The sequence below is a fragment of the Garra rufa genome, chromosome 2, assembly GCF_049309525.1.
Source record: "Garra rufa chromosome 2, GarRuf1.0, whole genome shotgun sequence".
NCBI lineage: Eukaryota > Metazoa > Chordata > Actinopteri > Cypriniformes > Cyprinidae > Garra > Garra rufa.
This window is the reverse complement of record NC_133362.1, coordinates 73,708,727-73,731,192: the sequence shown is the minus strand read 5'-3', so window position 1 is coordinate 73,731,192 and position 22,466 is coordinate 73,708,727. Positions and strand designations below refer to the sequence as shown.

General features: G+C 38.2%; 2 protein-coding genes across 2 annotated transcripts in view; one reads left to right on the top strand and one right to left on the bottom strand.

The window, feature by feature from the left end:
• LOC141325774 (TBC1 domain family member 9-like) overlaps nt 1–2,886 on the top strand; it is a 27,669-nt gene extending 24,783 nt beyond the window's left edge. Inside the window, exon 9 of the mRNA XM_073834509.1 lies at nt 2,815–2,886. Coding sequence (XP_073690610.1) covers nt 2,815–2,886 — 72 coding nt within the window. The remainder of the gene's footprint in view (nt 1–2,814) is intronic.
• The window catches only part of LOC141325733 (uncharacterized), a 779,461-nt gene that overhangs the window by 402,143 nt on the left and 354,852 nt on the right, over nt 1–22,466 (bottom strand). The gene's annotated exons all lie outside the window — the stretch shown is intronic.

The window sequence follows — 22,466 nt, the reverse complement described above, 5'->3', positions numbered from 1 at the left end:
ATATATATATATATATATATATATATATATATATATATATATATATATATATATATATATATATATATATATATATATATATATATATATATATATATATATATATATATATATATATATATATATATATATATATATATATATATATATATATATATATATATATATATATATATATATATATATATATATATATATATATATATATATAAACATGGCTACACACATGCAGCCTTTCTTTGTAATTTTTTGTCAACATTAAAATGTGATCCTTTGTCTATATAGAACTGTATAGTCTAGTATTACATTTTAACAGTATTATTTTGTTTCTGTAAGACACTTGAGTCCCTTGGTGCAGGTCTCCTCAAAATCTAAGTGGCAATCCTCACTGTTGTTGAAGATGATGTGGCAACAGTGAATTCTAATCCCACAATAAAGAGCATGGCTGTGGTGGTAGAGCAGCAGATTGTCATCGATGAGGTTGAGGACCTCACCAATGTTTTTTTTTTTTCTTTTCTTTTTTTGGTTTAATTTATGCACTTAACATTGAGTTATTCAAAAGCTGTTTATGCAGCTTGGTGCTCAGTGTTCTCCAAAGGTGCAGACCTTGAAGAACAAGCTTCTTAATTTGGATGTGTAAATAAGACAACTGTTAAAAGGTCGTTGTCTTCAAACTGCACATTTGTGGACACTGAACTGCAGTGGTTAAAACACTTTGTCCTAAAAGTCAAAGTAAATTGGTTTTACCTTTTGTTCTATCCAGTTGTATTTTATACTGCTGTTTTTGGAGTGAAATTTTATACCTGGAGTTTTATATTTAACAAGTAAACAAGTTTCATCTAGTTATACTTTGTGTAAAAATTATATTTTGTTGTAAATTTCTCTGGACTTGAACTGTTCAACCATTACTGTTAAATGTAACATGTTTTATACCAGCGGTCCCCAACCATCGGGCCACGGCCGTTTCCACTGTCGATTCCTTCGTGGCCCTGGTCACACATAGCGATGGACTTCGTCACTGGTCTACCCCCATCTAGTGGCAAGACGGTAGTCCTCACTGTGGTGGCGGCTGTTGTTTTAGACCACGTATTCCGTCTTCATGGCCTCCCGGTGAATGTGGTCTCTGACAGGGGTCCCCAGTTTGTGTCAAGGTTTTGGACAGAATTCTGTCGACCTGCATGTCTGATATATACATACATATTATGGCATGACGTTCAGGAAATATTTATATTTATAATACGAAGTTTGAGTGTATGGAACGAAAGTCTGAATATATGGAATGAAATCAGAATATATAAAATAAAAGTCTAAATATATGGAATGAAAGTCTGAATAGATAAAATGAAAGTCTGAATATATGGAATGAAAGTCTGAATATATCAAATTAAAGTCTGAATATATAGAATGAAAGTTGAATATACAAAATGAAAGTCTGAATATATTGAATGAAAGTCCAAATATATATACATTGAATGTCTGAATATATGGAATGAAAGTCTGAATATATATGCAATTGTCATGCACCACTGAGACCCAGGAAACAGGAGGAAGGTTTACAGAACTTTATTCAGGGTAACATCCACGAAATTCACAGGTAAGCAGATGGCGTTGAGAAAGTAAATAGTAGAGGAAACTTATCTCTCAATAAATAGTCCTTGTGCCGTAGGAAGAGCGGAGGCTGAATGCAGTGACCAGAAGATGAGGTAGACGTTTGATAAAGTCAATCATGATAAGCTAGTAGGGTACGGAGAGTCAGGTGAGTCATGCATGTAAGCAATAGATGAGACCGGACGAGACTATCGATACCACTTATCGATTCGGTACTTTAATGGTACTCTTTTCGGTACTTTTTGTTGTGTTTTTACTTAAAAAACCAAAACAAATTGATAACAGAAATAACAATACATTATTTTTTAAATGTAAAATAAATATCTATAGCTTAGCAAACACCAATGTTTGAGCAAATATCTGTAACACAAACGAAACCAATGATTGTAAAACAAATAAATAAAATTTTCTTGTAAATGAATATATAATGATTTAACTACAAATAAACGTTTAGGTAAGCTCTGCTTTATAATTGTAAAAGAAGTACTATAAAGGCATTTTACTGTTTAATATTTAGGCTACTGCATAAAAAATATTCTAAATATTTAGCCTATATGTAGTGTTACGGTCTGGGTATCTGTCCCTTTAAGGCTCGGGTTTCAGGGAATTTCCCTTGCTCTGCAATCAAATGTATATGCGGGAGGAATCATCCTCCTAATCACTTTTGTTGTTTCTTCCTTTTAATAATAATCCCTTTTGTTAATGATGACTGGCTTCATGTGGTTATTAATGCACAGTAGGTTACAGGAGGCTATATGTATGTGAATGTGTGTTTATAAAATTATTAACATTATAATACTGCTTTAGAGAGACCTTATGTGATGTTTATGTCGTTATTTTAACAGCATGCATATCTGAGGAGGCGGATGATGAAGTAGAATCTAGGCAGTCGAAAACTTAGCATTTCTCTCTCTGCACATAATGCACTTTGGCTAGATGTTTGGATAAATTGCTTGTGTTTTAACCTTACACGCAAAAATCCTGTTTCACTTGTTGCAACGAGCATGGTCCGTGTTCACATGGATGAAGTGTAACCATACTTTGGATCATTTGACTCCCTCCGCCATCGTAACTCTATAAGCGCGAGCTCTCTCGTGTTGTGTGCGCGCGAGCTCTGTGTATTGCGGAACAGACTACATTTCATGCGTGAGATTGCAAATAACGGCAGTACAAGCGAATAACGAATATTTTCGCAAATTACAAAAGGCTGCTCAGAATGATGATGATGACGAGGACGGCATCTCTTCCTGGGTGCAGGACGATCTGGGTGGTTGGTAAGGAAGTCTTGAAGTAGGGTAGGGTCTAAAACATCATTACGTGGAATCCAGGACCTCTCTTCTGGGCCGAAACTCTCCCAGTCAATAAGATACTCGAGTCGGCCTCCTCGTCGTCGTGAGCCAGGATGGTACATACAGTGTAGATGGGAGCTCCGTTCCGCTTGAGTGGAGGATGAGGTACCTCAGCCGCATCAGACCCTGTGGGAGATGAGAGAAGAGAAGGTCGGTAAGGTTTTAATAGAGACACATGGAAGGTAGGAGCAATTCTAAAATTTGAGGGTAGTTTCAGACGGCAGGTGACTGGGTTGATCTGTCTTTGAATGGTGAATGGTCCAATGAATTTGGGACCCAGCTTGCGGCAGGGCTGCTGGAGGCGGATATCCCTGGTGGAGAGCCAGACCTTTTGACCAGGGAGATAGGAGGGTGTAACTGCTCGGTGAATGTCAGCCTGGCTCTTGTGCCTCCTGACTGCCCTGTTTAGATGGACGTGTGCCGAGTCCCAGACCCTCTCGCTCTCCTGGAACCAATGATTGACTGCTGGCACTTCCGAGGGTTCCCCAGATAAGGGGAACAAAGGTGGCTGGAAGCCGAATATGCATTGAAAGGGGGTAGACCTGTGGTGGACTGGCGAAGAGAATTTTGAGCATACTCAGCCCAGGGAAGATACCGGTCCCAGTTGTTATGGTGGCAATGGCAATACGACTTCAGGAAGCGTCCAATCTCCTGTATCTTCTTCTCAGTCTGTCCATTCGATTGCGGTTGGTAGCGGGCTGTTAAGCTCACTGACACACCTAGTATACTGAAGAAGGCCTTCCAAACTCGGGAGATAAACTGGGGTCCACAGTCAGAAACAATGTCCTAAGGTAATCCATAGTTTCGAAACACATGCTGAAACAAGGCTTCTGCTGTCTCCAAGGCAGAAGGTAGTCCCTTCAGTGGAATAAGGTGACAGGCCTTTGAGAAATGATCTATTACTACGAGAATGCAGGTATATGAATCTGAGGGGGGCAAATCAGTGATGAAGTCTACTCCTAGGTGTGACCAGAGTGCGTGGAATGGACAGTGGAAGTCAATCAATCAATCAATCAATCAATCAATCAATCAATCAAATGTTATTTATATAGCGCCTTAACAACAGCCAGAAAGGTGCCCAGGGCTCTTTCCAGAATAAAAACAAGAAACAAAGAAGACAACAATAAACAAAAAGCACAAATGTACATAAAAACAGCAATCGAGTCAGTAGCTACATGTCGAAAGCTTGTCTGAAAAGATGTGTCTTAAACTGTGATTTAAAAACACACAACTCAGTGTTGCTTCGAAACTGTGCCGGAAGTGCGTTCCAAAGCTTTGGGCCCTAGACCGCAAATGAGCGGCCTCCAAACTTTTTATAATTGAACTTGCGCATAACCAGCGCGGTCTGTTTAGAGGAGCGCAGAGTTCTGGCTGGTTAGTAGATTATAACCAACTCTGCGAGGTAGGCAGGGGCCAGACCATTGATGGCCTTGAACACAAGCATCAGGATCTTAAACTCCACCCTGAACCGCACTGGGAGCCAGTGGAGAGAGCGGAGGACAGGGGTGATGTGAGAGCGTTTGGAGGTGTTGGAGAGGAGACATGCTGAAGCGTTTTGTACCATTTGAAGCCGATTAAGAAGGGATTGATTAAGTCCAGTGTAGAGGGCATTACAGTGGTCAATTTGCGAGCTGATGAAGGCATGGACAGCCTTTTCAAGGTCAGCTCGGGACAGGAAAGGTTTGACCTTACTGAGGAGCCTTAACTGGTAAAAGCTTGCCTTCACTACTGCACTAATCTGTTTATCAAAAACCATACCACTGTCAAAAATAACACCCAGGTTGTGCACTGCCGGAGCAAACCGAGTTATTAGAGGACCAAAATCGGGGTAACTGTCGGGTGAGTCCGGGGTGAACAGGTTGTACTCAGTCTTTCCTTCATTCAGGTGAAGGAAGTTCTGGGAAAGCCATTCTCTGATGTTGTGAATGCAGTTATGGAGAGGGTACAGTGCAGAACGGTTACTCAGAACCACGGGAAGGTAGATCTGAAGGTCGTCTGCATAAAAGTGAAAACGGACATTATGATTGGAGATGAGTTGACCAAGTGACAGCATATAGAGCGAGAACAGCATAGGACCAAGAATTGATCCTTGTGGAACACCGGATGACAGAGGGGCGGCTGAGGAGGAGAGATTGTTAAGCATAACTGAAAAAGTTCTGTTTGTGAGGTATGAAGAAAACCATCTGAGAACCATGCCCTGCAGTCCGAAGTGTGTTGAAGTCGAGAGATGAGGACGGCATGATCTACAGTGTCAAATGCAGCGGTCAGGTCTAGTAACACCAAAAACACAGAGCTTTTACTGTCCAGGGCTCCAAGGATGTCGTTATGGACCCTAAGTAATGCAGATTCCATGCTATGCCTAGACCTGAAACCAGACTGAAATTTATCGGCAACGGCATGCCGTTGAAGATGAGACTGAAGCTGGGATACAACGAGCTTCTCCATCAACTTAGACAGTACTGGCAGATGAGATATAGGATGGAAGTTGGACAGTAAGGAAGGATCGAGGTTGGGTTTCTTTAGCAGCGGTCGGACAATGGCATGCTTGAGAGCAGTGGGAACAGTGCCCAAATTAAGACAATTGTTAATAAAGGAGACAAGGCGGGGGCCCACGATGTCAATAGCCTCCTTCATAATCCTAGCAGGAACAGTGTCTAGAGGGCAGGTGGTTGCCTTTGTGTGATGGCCTGCCTATCAGACAAGACCTTGTCCAAAAAGAACTGTTTGAATGCTCTACAGGTGTGTTCAGATACCTCATTCAAACCAACAGACACCGGATTTATGACAGAGTTAATAGTGCTAAACAGGATTCCAGGGCGATGGCTATTGCTGTTGATGAGATTGGAGAGGTACTGTCCTTTAGCTTTCTTCACTGCTCTCTGATAGGTGAAAAGACTGTCTCTAAACATCTGTAGTGACACCTGCAGCCTATCCTTCTTCCATTTACACTCAGCCTGTCTACACCGACGCCTGAGGGCCCGAGTTGTATCATTGAGCCAGGGGTCTGATGGGCTTTTAGTACCCATTACCTTGTAGGGAGCAGCAGAGTCCATTATCTGGGAGCAAATGGTGTGAAAGGAAGAGAGGAAAAGGTCAGGACACAGAGGTGATGCCAAGTCAGCAGCATAGCAGAGATCAGAGGCAGTAAAGGCAGCCACAAAGTCATTTACTGTAGAAGAGGTAATGATTTGTCGACGTTGGGGGGCAGTGGACGTGGGTACAGGTGGAGCAGCATGGATGTCAAACCGTATGAGAGAGTGATCAGACAAGGAAAAATTCAGGACCTCACAAGTTGACACTAACACCCCCCGCGAGATGATGAGATCAAGGGTGTGACCTAACCTATGAGTTTCTTTGAGAAATGTTTTCCATATACGCAAAAAAAATGTTATGCAGAGAAAATGATCTTCTGAGTGTAATTTGTTGTGCTAAAGTACGAATGAAGGGGAAAAACATCTTTACATCAATCAAATGACTGTGAGGATGGGTAGCATAAAAGCAATGAAATGGGTTCAAAGTCCAAGTTATATATATATCACTGAAGGCAGTGAAATGTTTTTACCCTCCCATCAAAGAAAATGTAATTTACAAAGAAAAGGTATACATGGCAACTGATAAAGATGTGTCTGAATGTGCTCTGCATGTGACAGAATCTATAACCTCACATTGTTTATTTCTTCTAATTCCATGGAGAACCAAACTATATTTAAACTTTTTTTTCTTTAACATTAATCTCAATGCTAAATGTTCAAAGCTTCAGAACTCATAATTAACAGAAACCCTGCAGAACAAATCTTCAGTCTTATGAGCAGATACTGTACTGTATGTCAGTGGAGGGTTGTGCAAAGATTTTATAGACTTATGCTGGAATGACTCTGTGCTTGAGAACATTTACAGCCCTGGTAACATTTTAAACATGTTTTATGTGAACTGAAGTTTAACTAGACCTTTTGTGAAAGCAATAGTATTTGGATAATAGTTTAATGTTTCAAAATGAACATTTGAACATTTGGCCTTTTCTCATCTCTTGTGCTCATAATCCAGGTATAGTCCGGTCTATACCTGTCAAAATATGTTTTGGCACCACGTTTGTGAAGACATGATACGTTATCAGCACGCACCATTACTCTACCACAGACTTAATGACAACAGAAGGGGTTATTATTGTAATAGTATGTGCTTTGTACTGTAATGTTTCAAATGTACTGTAATTTCTCTCATAGTATCACAGGCTAGTCTCTGTTCTGCCTGTATACGCTCATGTGTTTTAAAAGAGGCGTTGCAAAGAGATTATGCAGGGATCTTGCTTTCAAAGATAGCTTGCCATTGCTACTCTTTTCAAATCCACCTTCCCCACATTTAATACTGTATTTTTAAATGTGGTGTTGTCTGTGTGATGAAGTCATGGCTGAGTCCGGAGACGTTAGATACATTTGCAACAGTTTATTAGACAGACACAAAGTTAACAGGCAGGGGTCGATAACAGCAGACTGGGATAACGCAGACAGACCGGAAGAGTTTATCAGAGTCCGGGCAGAAGATCGGGGCTGGCAGCAAGCAAAAGGGTTAGTCCGAATAACAGACGTGGGTCGATACAAGGCAGGCAGTAAATGTACGACCAAGGAATAAACAGTCCGATTAGCAACAAGTAAGCAGTCCGATGACCTGAAATCCTGAAAACGCTCAGGATTGATAGCATAACTATAAAACTTAAACAGGAAGTGACCCGAGAGACCTGGAACTGGAAGTGAGCGCGCCAGGTACGGGGATGCTGGGAAATGTAGTTATAAAACTCCGATGAAGGTTCCCGCTGGCGACGGTCAGAGGGAGCCACAGAGACATAACCGTCTACTCTAGGTTCTCCACTCCTCCCAGATCGCCAGCAGGCTTGAACGGAGAGACATGGAAAGTGGGTGAGATACGATACCCTGCGGGTAATTCTAGACGGAATGAAACAGGAGTGATCTGTTTGATTATTTTGAAAGGACCCATGTACCTGGGGCTTAACTTCTTGCAGGGTAGTCGTAGTCGGATTGGACAGAGATTTCCGTGGATGCAGCACTGGGTGGATTTTTTCCCACGGCGGGGACACGGAGATGAAACACCGGTGTCGGGGCTAACCAGCCCAAGCCACCGGTAACATTCCCGCGATCTTCTTGCGCTGCCAAGCTCCGGTCGATCTCCACACCTCAGCGGCGGAGAAACCAGGTGAGTCCTCAGCCTGACATGTAACCTGCCTCTCCGACTGCGTCTTCTGCGGCGCTTTCTTTTTTGTTTTCTCAGAAGAGAAGGAACTGATGTCAACAGTGGCGGTGGTAGTTTGAAGGACTGGGCGTTTAGGAGTCCACTTGCTGCAGAACACAATTCCAGCAGCGTAGTCCGATAATAAACTATAGCCGGTGAAACGACAGCTAAGACAAACTATAGAAAACAGAGTAGCAAGAGGCAAGCCAAACACAGCGGCGCCATCTTGAACGGCTTTCCTTCGGGAAGACGCCATGGTACCTTGGAGATGGCACGGTGGAAAGGTCTAGGAGGAGTATTTCAAATTCCACAGCTTGATTTTTCCAAAAATCCATATTTAAATAAAAATAGCTGACTTCCTGTTGGTCGTAGCTAATGGGTGTAAATTAGAAAGTTGTCTGGCTTGATGAGTCCAATATATGTACTGAGTTTGGTGACTGTAGGACAAAGTAACCCCCCAACTTTTGTCAAAAGGTGGCGCTATGGAGCGCCTGCTCCACGCCCATTTATGGGCTTTTATCAGTGTTTAACTGTCATTAATACAGATGTGTGTGTTGAGTTTCATGAAATTCTAAGCATTTTAAGTGGCTCAAAAACACAAAAAAACTAAAGTTAAAGTTTGACACGTTGCCATGGCAACATGATAAAAGTTATGGATAACGCCCTTCACAGATTCTTATCGGTCGTGTTTTGACATTATTGGGATGAAGTTTGAAGCAAATTGAGTAAAATTAAGAGGCTGAGTTTAAAGCGTTTCAAAAACGTCACGCTTTCTGCTGCCAGTTGGTGGCGCTATAACTTTGACTCATAATAGTCACATCTCTGTGATCGGCATCAGACGATGAACAAACTGCTGAAGTTTGGTCAAAATCAGACAAAGTATGTCAAAGTTATTAGGCACTTCCTGTTTCTCATTTCTCGCCATAAATTTGTCGCCCCGTCACGGTCAAACCGTTCGAGATATCAAAAATCCCCTGGCAATTTTGCGTCCCCAATGTCTTGAGATCATGCTGACCGAGTTTGGTGGCCATCGGTGGAAAGGCCTAGTAGGAGTATTTCAAATTCCATTGCATGCTCTTTTTAGACATCCCTGAATAGCCGACTTCCTGTTTGGCGAAGCACAGACTATGAGTGTGAAATTTGTTCGGCCCGATGAGGTCTATATGTGTATGAATTTTGGTGACTGTAGGTCAACCGTTGTGCGCTCCAGAGCCCTTCAAAAGTCGCAATTTTTAACGCTATGCCACGCCCCCCCCCCCCCAGGTGACCCCCCCATGTCAAAGTCTGTCCGGCCCTAATGGCCGCAGGTTCCAATGTGTGTGCAAAGTTTCAAGAGTTTTCGTGTATGTTAAGGCCCCCGAAATCCCCCAAAACATTGAAAAAGAAAAAAAATAACAATAATAATTAAAGCTGCAAGCAGCGTTGACCGGGCCCTCGCCGTCTGTGCAGTCGCCATCCCGATAGCATCAGGAAAACGTTGCCCAGTTGGCACATGCATTCACAGTAACCCTTTGGACTAACCCTAACTGTCTCTCCTCCTCTCTGACTCTTTCTCTTACCACCCATCCCCCCTCCTTACACTCAGCCACTTACCACACAAACACACATATAGAGTGCAGAGCAGAGTGAGATCAGATATGTTTTTTAATTTTCTTTCATTCGTGGAGTTTTGTAAAATTATGAAATGAACTGTGTTTGATCAGAATGAATAGTTATTTGTATGAAAAAAGATTCAAAGAGTTAGGATGCTGCACTTTAAATATATAATAAATCATTGAAAATTGAAAATGGAAAATGAAATTCTAAGCACACTATCTGCCTTAAAAACACAGGAAACAAATATTTGAAGGTTTTTTTTATTTTTATTTATTTGCCATGGCAACAGCATTTGATGCATCAGGGACGCCTTTACAGACTCTCGTCGGCCGTGTTTTTACATTATTCTGATGAAGTTTGAAGAAAATCGAGTACAAATACATTGTTCGTTGTTCGTTCGTGTTTGTTAGTTCATTAACCATTGTTAACAAAAGAGACCCTATTTTAAATAGTTACCATGTTTTATGATCTACAACCATTTTTAAATATTATTTTAATGATCTATAAGCATCTGTGAAATAATTATAAACAAATATATTAAAAATAAATACATATTAACTTAGTTGATGTATTTGTTTCTCATTCTAATTAAGTGAACTGAGCAGTATAGTGTCATACCTATAAGATTTTTTATTCTATCAGTGAGAGTGTATATATGTATATAAATCATATAATTTTTCCTTAAAAGATTAAAAAAAGATTTTAATGCTCTTTAAGCACCTATAAAAAATAATTATGTAAAAGTACATTGACAGTACAGTATATATCAACTGATTCTATGGATTATTTTCATTCTTATACACTGAGAATGAGCTAAATAGCATTAGAGGTCAAACGATTCCTTATCTTATGAGGACCTCTAGTGTTCATCCCTGGTATTAGAGCTTTAATCTGACAAATTTATGTGACACTTTTAATGTTTTTGGGGCCTCTGAGCATGATAACATTTTGAAACTACACGTATTTCCTAAGAATTTCTTGTTCTTTATATGTAAAAAGTTTTGATGAGTTAGAATAATGCAATTTAAAGATATATGAAAATAACTCTTCATCTTTTTTATTGTTACTTTCATAAATCACCACATCAACACCATTCAAGATATCCCAAAGCCGTTCACAATTTAACATCTTCAGTATCTTGGCATCACGTTGACAAAGTTTGGTGTGCACTGTCTGATTCTGCTATGAGTGATATGAATTTATTCACAGCTATATTTTTCCAAAAATCCACATTCAAATCAAAATAGCTGATTTCCTGTTGGTCGTAGCTAATGGGTGTAAATTAGAAAGTTGTCTGGCTTGATGAGACCAATATACCGACCAAGTTTGATGTCTGTAGCTACAACTAACCCTCCAACTTTTGTCAAAAGGTGGCGCTATAGAGTGTCTCCAACAAATCACCACATCAACACCGTTCAAGATATCCCAAAGCCGTTCACAATATAGGGAACATTTTCCCTATATTCTGAGGTTGATGATAACAAAATGTTATTATTGCTTGCTTTACGTCCACCACTTCTGCTTAAATGTCATCGTTACCTATCTGTACAATTTGTGTGTGGATATTGCTTTGCAGGTGACTCCTGGTATAAGACATCACTTTTAAGTGCTACATAACTAAGAAAGAATCAATTAGGAAAACGGTGCCCAGATGGCACATGCATTCACAGTAACCCTCAGTCAGTTGGATTTAAAGTTTACTAAATTGAAAGGGTTAAACTTTAAAATCAACACACAGACACATACACACAATATATAAAATTACCAACCAGTTTCATTTGTTAACATTAACTATATTAGTTAACATGAACAATAATTAAATAGTATTTATTAATGTTAATTAATATTAAGCTAAAAAAAGTATTCATATATTGTTTAATGGTAAAAAAGTATATTTTAACATTAGTTTATGAACTGTGAATTAACATGAACATGAACACAGTTCACGTGGGTGTACAGCAATACACAAAGTGCTCTATAAACGCTTCTTTCTTTCAAAATATCTTTAAAAATCAAGTTGAGTATTGTAATGGGGCGATATATATATATAACTGATCTTAAAATGGTAAAATTTTCAGATGTTTTGAACAGATAACAGCAAAGTTTGTTTTGTTGACAAAGTTTGTCTTGAAACTGTTAATTAAAATGTTATATTCAATAAATAACACTATGAAAATAAATGTCTATCAATGAAGATAAACCGCTCATGCTAAAAAGTTGTATTTTTCTTAATCTTTTGCTATGTGACTGAATAGGACATGTTCATGGTACAGTTCAGTAAAAAATAAATAAAAAAACAACAACTGCAAAATACAAACAATGAAAGACTTAGTGACCCTTTATATTTTCTCAAAATATCAGACTCTCAAAGATCAAACATATTTATGTAACATCAATGTGCTTTTTTTCCTCAAAGATGGTCTTTAGCAAGACAGCATGTTCTACTCTCTCTCCCTCTCTCCCTTTCACCCCTCCCCCTTCAGTCTCTCTTCAGTCACTCAATGGTAGTCACTCAATGGTGACTGAACACAGACACTCAAGGCAGAGTGACAGCAGGCTTCTGATTTCTTTTTTTAATTTTCTTTAATTCGTAGAAGCTTGAATTAAATTGATATTTACAGCACTTGCTCAGAATGATAAGATCTCTGTGTGAAAAAAGTTTTAAATAGTTAAGATGCTGCACTTTAAAGATATAGAAAATGACAGTTATACATCTTTAAAAAATCACCACGTCAACACCGTTCAAGATATCCCAAAACCGCTCGCAATTTAACATCTTCAGAATCTTCTCTCCATGTTAAAAAAGTTTGGTGTGAACAGCTTGTTCTTCTTAGGAGGAGTATAAATTTGTTTACAGCCTGATTTTTCCAAAAATCCACATTCAAATCAAAATAGCCGGCTTCCTGTTGGTGGTAGCTAATTAGTTTAATTTAGAAAGTTGTCCAGATTGATGAAAACAATATATGTACAGATTTTGGTGACTGTAGGAAAAACTAACCCCCCAACTTTTGTCAAAAGATGGCGCTATAGAGTGCCTGCTCCACGCCCATTTATGATCTTTTGCCAGTGTCTAACTATCATTAATATTGATGTGTGTGTTGAGTTTCATGAAATTCTAAGCATGTTAACTGCCTCGAAAAGACAGGAATCTAATTTTAAAGTTTGAGACGTTGCCATGGCAACAGCATTTGATTTATCATCGACCCCTTTACACATTCTTATCGGCCGTGTTTTGACATGATTTTAATGAAGTTTAAAGAAAATTGAGTAAAATTAAGAGGCTGATTTCAAAGCATTTTGAAAATGACACGCTTCCTGCTGCCAGTTGGTGGCGCTATAACTTTGACTCATAATAGTCACCTTTATGGAATCGGCATCATACAACAAACAATCTGGTGAAGTTTCATCAGAATCAGGCAATGTGTGCAACAGTTATTAGACACTTCCTGTTTCTCATTTCTCGCCATAACTTTGTCGCCTTGCCATGGCCAAACCGTTCGAGATATCAAAAATCCCCTCGCAATTTAGCGTCCCCAATGTCTTGAGATCATGCTGACCGAGTTTGGTGACAATCCAATGGTATTCCTGGGAGGAGTACGTTAAATTCCAGAGCATGCGCTTTTTATACAGCCCTAAATATCTCACTTCCTGTTGCATTGAGAAAATGACATAGAGTACAAAAGTTGTTCAGCTCAATGAGTTCTATATGTGTACCGAGTTTCATATGTGTACGTTCAAGTATGTGTGCTATATGGCCCTCAAAATTCCAGGGGGCGCTGTAGAGTCCCCTTGCCACGCCCCGGTACCAGCCTCTGTGGCGTCCTGATGGCCGCAGATTCCGACATGTGTGCAAATTTTCAAGAGTTTTTGAGTATGTTAAGACCCCCTTAAGTGCCCGGAAGGTTAACAAAAAAAATAAAAAAAATAAAAAAAATAAGAATCCTTAGAAGAACAATAGGGCCTTCGCCCTTTTGGGCTCGGGCCCTAATAATAAACGGAGCAATTCCAATAGGGTCCTCGCACTGTAGTGCTCGGGCCCTAATAATAATAAACGGAGCAATTCCAATAGGGTCCTCGCACTGTAGTGCTCGGGCCCTAATAAACGGAGCAATTCCAATAGGGTCCTCGCACTGTAGTGCTCGGGCCCTAATAAACGGAGCAATTCCAATAGGGTCCTCGCACTGTAGTGCTCGGGCCCTAATAATAATAAACGGAGCAATTCCAATAGGGTCCTCGCACTGTAGTGCTCGGGCCCTAATTAAAGCTGCAAGCAGCGATGGTAGGGCCCTCGCACTCGGGCTCACCGCCGATTGGTGGCGAATGGTGGGTACTATGCTATTAACACAGAAAATGTAGTAGGAATATGTCAAAGTCATTGATATGTGCCAATCTTCCTTCTGCCAGCTGGTGGCGCTATGCCTATAACTGAATATTGGCATGCAGATGTGTTCAGGCCAGTGCTTTTATCAAACATATGAAGTTTGGTGAAGCTTGAACATGGCATGCTTGAGTGTAAGTCATGACATATCCTGCTGCCAACAGGTGGCGCTATTACAAAATATTGTCTTTTAGATGTCTTCAGGCCAGGACTATTGCCAAACATGTCAAGTTTGGTGCAAATTGTACATTGCATGCTTAAGTTAGTGTAACACAAGTAATTTGCTGTTGCCAGCTGGTGGCGCTATGACTATAACTAAATATTGGCATGTAAATGTATTCAGGCCAGGACTCTTATCAAACACATTAACCCTCTGGGGCCTGAGGTGTTTTGGGGCCCTGAAGAAGTTTTGACATGCCCTGACATTTGTGCTTTTTTCAGTATCTTAAAAACATATGAATGGTTAAAGTCAGATTACATTGTAATCAGCACATATTGGGCTACAATAATATGCAAGCAACATTAATGTGCATGTTTGTGTTTTTGAGAAAACCATGTTTATGCGTGGTTATTGAAAATCTAAAGTTTTGAAGTCACTGAAATAAGGCCATGAAGCACATACAGGACATTTCTTTACAATACTTTAGATAATTGGATGTCGTAGGCTAGAATTTTTTCAACCAAATGATGTGAAAATCATCTCGTTCACTCGTTCAGAGAAAACAATATATTGATTTAAATTTTATAAAACATGTTTTGTGATCGAAAGGGATTATTCATAGGTGTGGCAATGGCCCATGAATATTTAGCAATTCACACCTGAGAGACAAAAGAGCCCTCCCTAATGGCCCCATCAATGCCTGACTTCACTAGCAGAACAAGAAACAATGTGAGAAGATTCAGAGAATGGAGTTATTTAGATTATTTTTATTTTATTTACTATCACTGTATAAACAAAACATACATAATGAAGGTCAAAGACACATTATTGAGCTCCCTCATCTAACCACACAGATGTGCACAGACTTTGTGGCATTTCTGAAAACTTCTTCTGAATTCTGTTCAACAAATGAAACAAATCTTACCTGCTATTTTGTGTGCCCTTAAAAAAATACAAAAAAAGTCAAAAACTTGTTTTACACTAGAATATCAGTGTAGTTGAACATCTCAAGTTTCTAGTGCTCTCAGAGGAAAACAGTTTGAAGGGACTCATGGGAAAGAGGGCAGGATTCATCTTTTGAGCAGGTTTGAGATCACTACAAAAACAAAACAAAACAAAAATCATATCAGGATCATCTGTCAGAATACAGTCTATACTCTAGAATTTGTACTAATGTAAAAAAAAGGACATGTAATATCTGAGAAACTAATAATTATCGTTTAGCACTATATTACTAATAAACGTGATGTAAACACACATTCAGTGTAAGCACTCATATTACTTTTACACTGTTATACAATAAAATAAATAAATAAAGTATGATTCTACATTCATAAAGATATCGTCATAAATGCATCTCACAGTCATAATCACATCGTTTTTCTAGAACATTATAAATATCCTGCCATTGTAAGAGATGCAATGCAATCAAACGTACTTCATAATGTTTCATTTGATAAAGTCAGGAATTTTAGTTTGGAATAAGTCTAACTAGTAAAATGTGTACATGTTTTGTCAAAGTAAATAACAGCGAAAGCTAGTAGGAAAATGAAAGTAAGACTTACTCATGTAAATGTCTCCTCCTGCTGGGTTTGCGTCGCATCGCGTCCTTCTTAGGATTGAGGTACATATAAGTCTTATTCCTCACAGCATGTCTTCATTCAGTAACAAACTGTAACCAAGATGAACTTGAAGTCATGTTGCTTTGTTGCGGTGATGTGGGAGTTTCCTCGCATACAGATATTCCGGTCCTTGCCGCGCCTGCAGCACATGGCTAATTTGCATGGCAAAAGATTTCGCGATAGTGGGCGCGGTCACATTAGAGATAATTAGTTGGAACTGGATAGACTAGACATCTCCTTGGTTTCATATAGATTAATTTATCACAGATTATTTGTTTTTGATAAAACTTACTTTGTTTAAAAGCATAAATCTCAAGCTTTCAGTAGATACCACTTTTATGTTTGTGTGCTGAGTATTCACCGAGTTTGAATGATTTAAGTGACGCATTTCTAAAAGCAGTTCACGGAGACAGAGAAAACAGAAATCACCCTGTTTGTTTTCTTTATTCTAAATAAAAAAACACAACTTTCTGCTGTTCTTTTGAGTGTGCCCAAATAAAAGTACACGCTTTACAGTTTCCATTGATGTATATCTCTAATGTGTATGACTTAAACCGACAGAGCATTTTTAGTGTCTTTTGCGCTGATCTTAAAAAAAGTAGGTTGGTCACGCCGGCGTGACCGTCGGCCCCAGGGGGTTAAGTTTGGGGCTGATTGGACATTGCATGCCTGAGTTACAGTAACTTCCTGTTTCATTGCATTAAGAGTATGCTTTAGCACTTAGCTAAATGTTGCTAACATGTTTCTAACATGTTGCTACCCTATTTTAACACTTGTTGATATTTTTAAAATGTTGCTAGGCATCCACAACAGTATTAAATATGTGGCTTCCTATTACCAGCTGGTGGCGCTATGACTATAGCTGAATATGGGCATGTATATATCTTCAGGCCAGGACTCTTATCAAACATGTGAAGTTTGGGGCTGATTGGACATTGCATGCCTGAGTTACAGTAACTTCCTGTTTCATTGCATTAAGAGCATGCTTTAGCACTTAGCTAAATGTTGCTAACATGTTATAGCTTGTTTCTAGCATGTTGCTACCCTTTTTAACAGTTGATGATTTTTTTTAAATGTTGCTAGGCATCCACAACAGTATTAAACATGTGGCTTCCTGTTACCAGCTGGTGGCGCTATGACTATACCTGAATACGGGCATGGGCGTGTGTTTAGGCCAGGATTCTTATCAAACATGTTAAGTTTGGGGCTGATTGGACATTGTATGCCTGAGTTAGAGTAACTTCCTGTTTCATTGTATTATTAGCATGCTTTAGCATATTAGCTAAGTGTTGCTAGCATGCTTTATTATTTTTGTAGCATGTTGAATATTAAGTTTGGGTCAGATTCAACATTATATACATGAGTTACAGCAATTTCCTTTTGTATTTGTATTAATAGCATGCTTTAGCTCTTAGCTAAGTGTTGCTAGCATGTTTTAGCATGTTTGTAGCATGTTGCTAGCCTATTTAAGACTTGTTAACGCTTTTCAATATGTTTCTAGGAGTCCGTAACAGTGTTAAACATGTCATTTCCTGTTGTCAGCAGGTGGCGCTATGACTATAACTGAATATGGGCACTGACGTGTGTTCAGGACCGGACTGTCATCAAACATGTGAAGTTTGAGGCAGATCGGACATCGTATGCCTGAGTTATAGCAACTTCCTTTTTCATGATGAAACATCAAAGTTTGTCCGGCCGCCACGGACACGCCCTTCGACGAAAACTCTAAAGCTTCGCAATTTAACATCGCAAAGGCCTTATGATGACACTCAGCAAATTTGAAGATGATCGGATAAAAACTGTAGGAGGAGTTCGTTAAAGTATGAGGCCTGAAAATGGCAAAAACTGCACAAAAATCGTACAGGAAATTCAATATAACGGACTTCCTGTTGGGTTTCGGATGTTGCACCAGGAGAGTTTTTTGTAGGTATTGGTGTGTTACATATGTGTACCGAGTTTCGTACATGTACGTGAAACGTAGCTCAAGGGGCACTCCGTTGAAATTTTATAGGTGGCGCTATCGAGCCATTTTGCCACACCCACTTTTGAAAACCATATCAGATGTAAATTTTCGCCAGGTCTGATGCGTGTGCAAAGTTTCGTGAGTTTTCGGGCATGTTTAGGCCCTCAAAAAGACTTTTCATTTTGGAGAAGAAGAAGAAGAAGAAGAATTAAAGCTGCAAGCAGCGTTGACCGGGCCCTCGCCGCCTGGCAGTCGCCATCCCGATAGCATCAGGAAAACGGTGCCCAGTTGGCACATGCATTCACAGTAACCCTTTGGACTAACCCTAACTGTCTCTCCTCCTGTCTGACTCTTTCTCTTGCCACCCATCCCCCCTCCTTACACTCAGTCACTTACCACACAAACACACACATAGAGTGCAGAGCAGAGTGAGATCAGATATGTTTTTTAATTTTCTTTCATTCGTGGAGTTTTGTATAATTATGAAATGAACTGTGTTTAACCCTCTGGGGCCCAAGGGTGTTTTGGGGCCCTGAAGAAGTTTTGACATGCCTTGACATTTGTGCTTTTTTCAGTATGTTAAAAACATATTAATATCCTAAATCTAAATACATTGTATTTAGCACAAATTGGACTACAAAAATATGTAAGCAACATGAATGTACACTTTTAAGTTTTTGAGAAAACAATGTTTATGCGTGCATTTTGAAAAACTAAATTTTTGAAGTCACTGAAATAAGGTCATCTAACACATACAGAATATTTATTCTCGGGACTTTCGAGAATTGGATGTGGTAGGCTTGGTTTTTTTCTACCAAATGATGTGAAAATCATCTAGTTCACTTGTTTTCACAAAACAGTATATAGATTTAAATTTTTGAAGACACTTTTTGTTTAGAATGGCTGTATGCGAGAAGGCGTGAATGATCATGAATAATGCTGTGATTTACACCTGAGAAGACAAAGACCTGCATAATGAGCCGCATAATGAGCCATTCAGTCGGATGTTGACTGAGAGGAAACAACAGAAAGAATAAAGGAAAAATGAAAGGACAAAATAAATATATATTTAGTTTGAAGCGTATTTTGAATATATTTAACTATCACACAAAATAACTTGTCTTTCACTTGTGAGTGCAGTTAAACTTTTTATTAGGAACAAAAGTAATAAACAACACAGAAGTCAAGATGTCGAGGGTGCAATATCCAAATCACTTGCAGGAAACTTGAACACAGGAAAACGGGGAACAGCAGAAACTGCAAAGAAAACAAGTAGATGTGAGCAACACAATGATCTGACAAAGACAGAGCTAACATGGAGAAAACACATACACTACCAGCCAAACTTTTTATTATTAAAAGTTTTTTTTTTTTTTTTTAAGTGAGCAGTTTTTTTTACATAGTAAACCTATTTCACAAAATTAGATAATTATTTTTCTTTAAAAAAGTACCTTTGACTGGTAGTGTATAGCATAGGCGTATAACAGTTAGGTGCAAATAAAACAGTGTGAGATAAATACAGGTGTAAGGTTTGTAATGAAGTGATACAGGAGAAACCATACATCTTCTACCTTTCATACAGATTACTTAAAAAGAGAATAGTAGTTTTTTATTTGAATTGGTTTATGTAAAAAGTAAACATTTCAAGCTTTCTACAAGTAAATGCATTATGTCTGTGAGGCACGTAATCACTTAGATTTAGGTTTCATGCACGTTAGTTTCATTTACGTGTCTGTGAAAAGATATAACAGAGACAGTGAAGGCAGAGCGCGTGCCCTGACCGTTTTCTTATTTTCATAAAAGCACAGTGTATACAAATAAAAATATACCCTCTACAGTTTCGAATGATGTATTGGTTGTATTTGTACGATCAAAACTGACGGAGAATTTTACATTCTTTTCGGAGTTATTACAAAAGCGTGCCTCAAATGCGCCAGCGCGTTTTTCGACCAAAGTTGAAACATCCTGTCATCATGAGACATTTAGATGCAGTGAAATGAAACATACTTTATAATGTTTCACTTGCTGTAGTCAGGAAATACAGTTGGCAAAAAGTCTTAACTGGTAAAATGTGTGCACATTCTGTCACAGTAACAACTTACAAATATAAAAGAAAAAAACTTACTTGTGTAAATATCTCATCTGCTGGTTCACGCCATGTCTCATTTAATGTTCATCTTCTGAAGTAAGTTTTATTCCTGACAGCCCGTCTTCTTCCAGAAAGAACTAACTTGAAAGAAAAGAAACTGCTTTCTCCTTTGTTTACTGTGATATGGGCGTCTACTTTTGGCGCGGCGCCCTCACGTGGACGATTTGAATATGAAAAGATCGAATCGCTCTTGGGCGTGATCTAATTAAAACTAATGAAGCAGACAAGAGAGACTGGACATCGTGTTGGTTTCATACGGATTTCTTTATCACAGAATATTTGATTTCAATAAACATTACTTTATTTGAAAGTATAGATATCAAGCTTTCTCTAGACATATTGCTCATGTCTCTGTGTTGTGTATTGGCTGAGTTATAGTCTATTTTAATGACGCGTTTCTGAATGAAGATCACGGAGATCAACGCGGCAGACAGCACACCCTTTTTGTTTTCTTTATTTTGTAAAATCACAATATTTTTTTGGTTTTGTGAGTATATACAAATAAAAGTAGACCCTTTACAGATTCGATTGATGTACTGCTTTTATCTGTACAATCAGAGATGACCGAGTTATTGAAGTTCCTTTTGGGAAACTGCCACAAAACGCGTATACGCGTGTTTGGACCCCAGGGGGTTAATCAGAATGAATAGTTATTTGTATGAAAAAAGTTTCAAAGAGTTAGGATGCTGCACTTTAAATATATAATAAATTATTGAAAATTGAAAATGGAAAATGAAATTCTAGGCACGCTATCTGCCTCAAAAACCCAGGAAACAAATATTTGAATGTATTTTGTATTTTTATTTATTTGCCATGGCAACAGCATTTGATGCATCAGAGACGCCTTTACAGACTCTCATCGGCCGTGTTTTTACATCATTCTGATGAAGTTTGAAGAAAATCGAGTACAAATATATTGTTCGTTGTTCGTTTGTGTATTAGTTCATTAACCATTGTTAACAAAAGAGACCCTATTTTAAATAGTTACCATGTTTTATGATCTACAACCATTTTTAAATATTATTTTAATGATCCATAAGCATCTGTGAAATAATTGTAAACAAATATATTAAAAATAAATACATATTAACTTAGTTGATGTATTTGTTTCTCATTCTAATTAAGTGAACTGAGCAGTATAGTGTCATACTTATAAGATTTTTTGTTCTATCAGTGAGAGTCTATATATGTATATAAATCATATAATTTTTCCTTAAAAGATTAAAAAAAGATTTTAATGCTCTTTAAGCACCTATACAAAATAATTATGTAAAAGTACACTGACAGAACAGTATATATCAACTGATTCTATGGATTATTTTCATTCTTATACACTGAGAATGAGCTAAATAGCATTATTGTTCAAACGATTCCTTATCTTATGAGGACCTCTAGTGTTCATCCCTGGTACTAGAGCTTTAATCTGACAATTTATATGACACTTTTAATGTTTTTGGGGCCTCTGAGCATGATAACATTTTGAAACTATACGTATTTCCTAAGAATTTCTTGTTCTTTATATGTAAAAAGTTTTGATGAGTTAGAATAATGCAATTTAAAGATATATGGAAATAACTCTCCATCTTTTTTACTGTTACTTTCATAAATCACCACATCAACACCGTTCAAGATATCACAAAGCCGTTCACATTTTAACATCTTCAGTATCTTGGCACCATGTTGACAAAGTTTGGTGTCTGATTCTGCTATGAGTGATATGAATTTATTCAGCTATATTTTTTCCAAAAATCCACATTCAAATCAAAATAGCTGACTTCCTGTTGGTCGTAGCTAATGGGTGTAAATTTTTTGCAAAAAAAATCTGGTGACCAAAAATTATTAGGCTGTAGTTGAGAACTGTTAGTTTTATGGACAGTTAGAATGTTTTGTATATGCAGACAAGGGCTTTATGATGGGCCTGATTTGAATTTAGAAAAAAAAATAAATTCTTAAACATGTTTGAAGTTCTTAATAGATTTCACTGTTGCACATTTAGTCTTTTTATTTTTTTACAGTAATGTGCATTTTGCAGTTTGTTTACATGGTGTACATTGGATGCACATATTTATGACTTCTTGTTACAGTATTTATTTAAAATAAAAGTTGTTTAAAATAAACAACTGTGTGCACCCTATTATTAATGTAGATGTGTATTTCAGTAATAAACTTAAGTAGGGGAGTTTTAAGTTACCAGCATTTATATCAAAATAGTGATCCCATGTCTGCAAAACTAACATTTTAAATGAAATATTGATAGCTAATCGATATCGAATCGAATTGAATCGAATCGAAACCATAAAAATAACAATTGAATCGAATTGCCAAATTGGTCACAATACCCAGCCCTAATTCACATCCTAATGAATAAACAACCAAGAGTTTAAATATTCCCTTCTA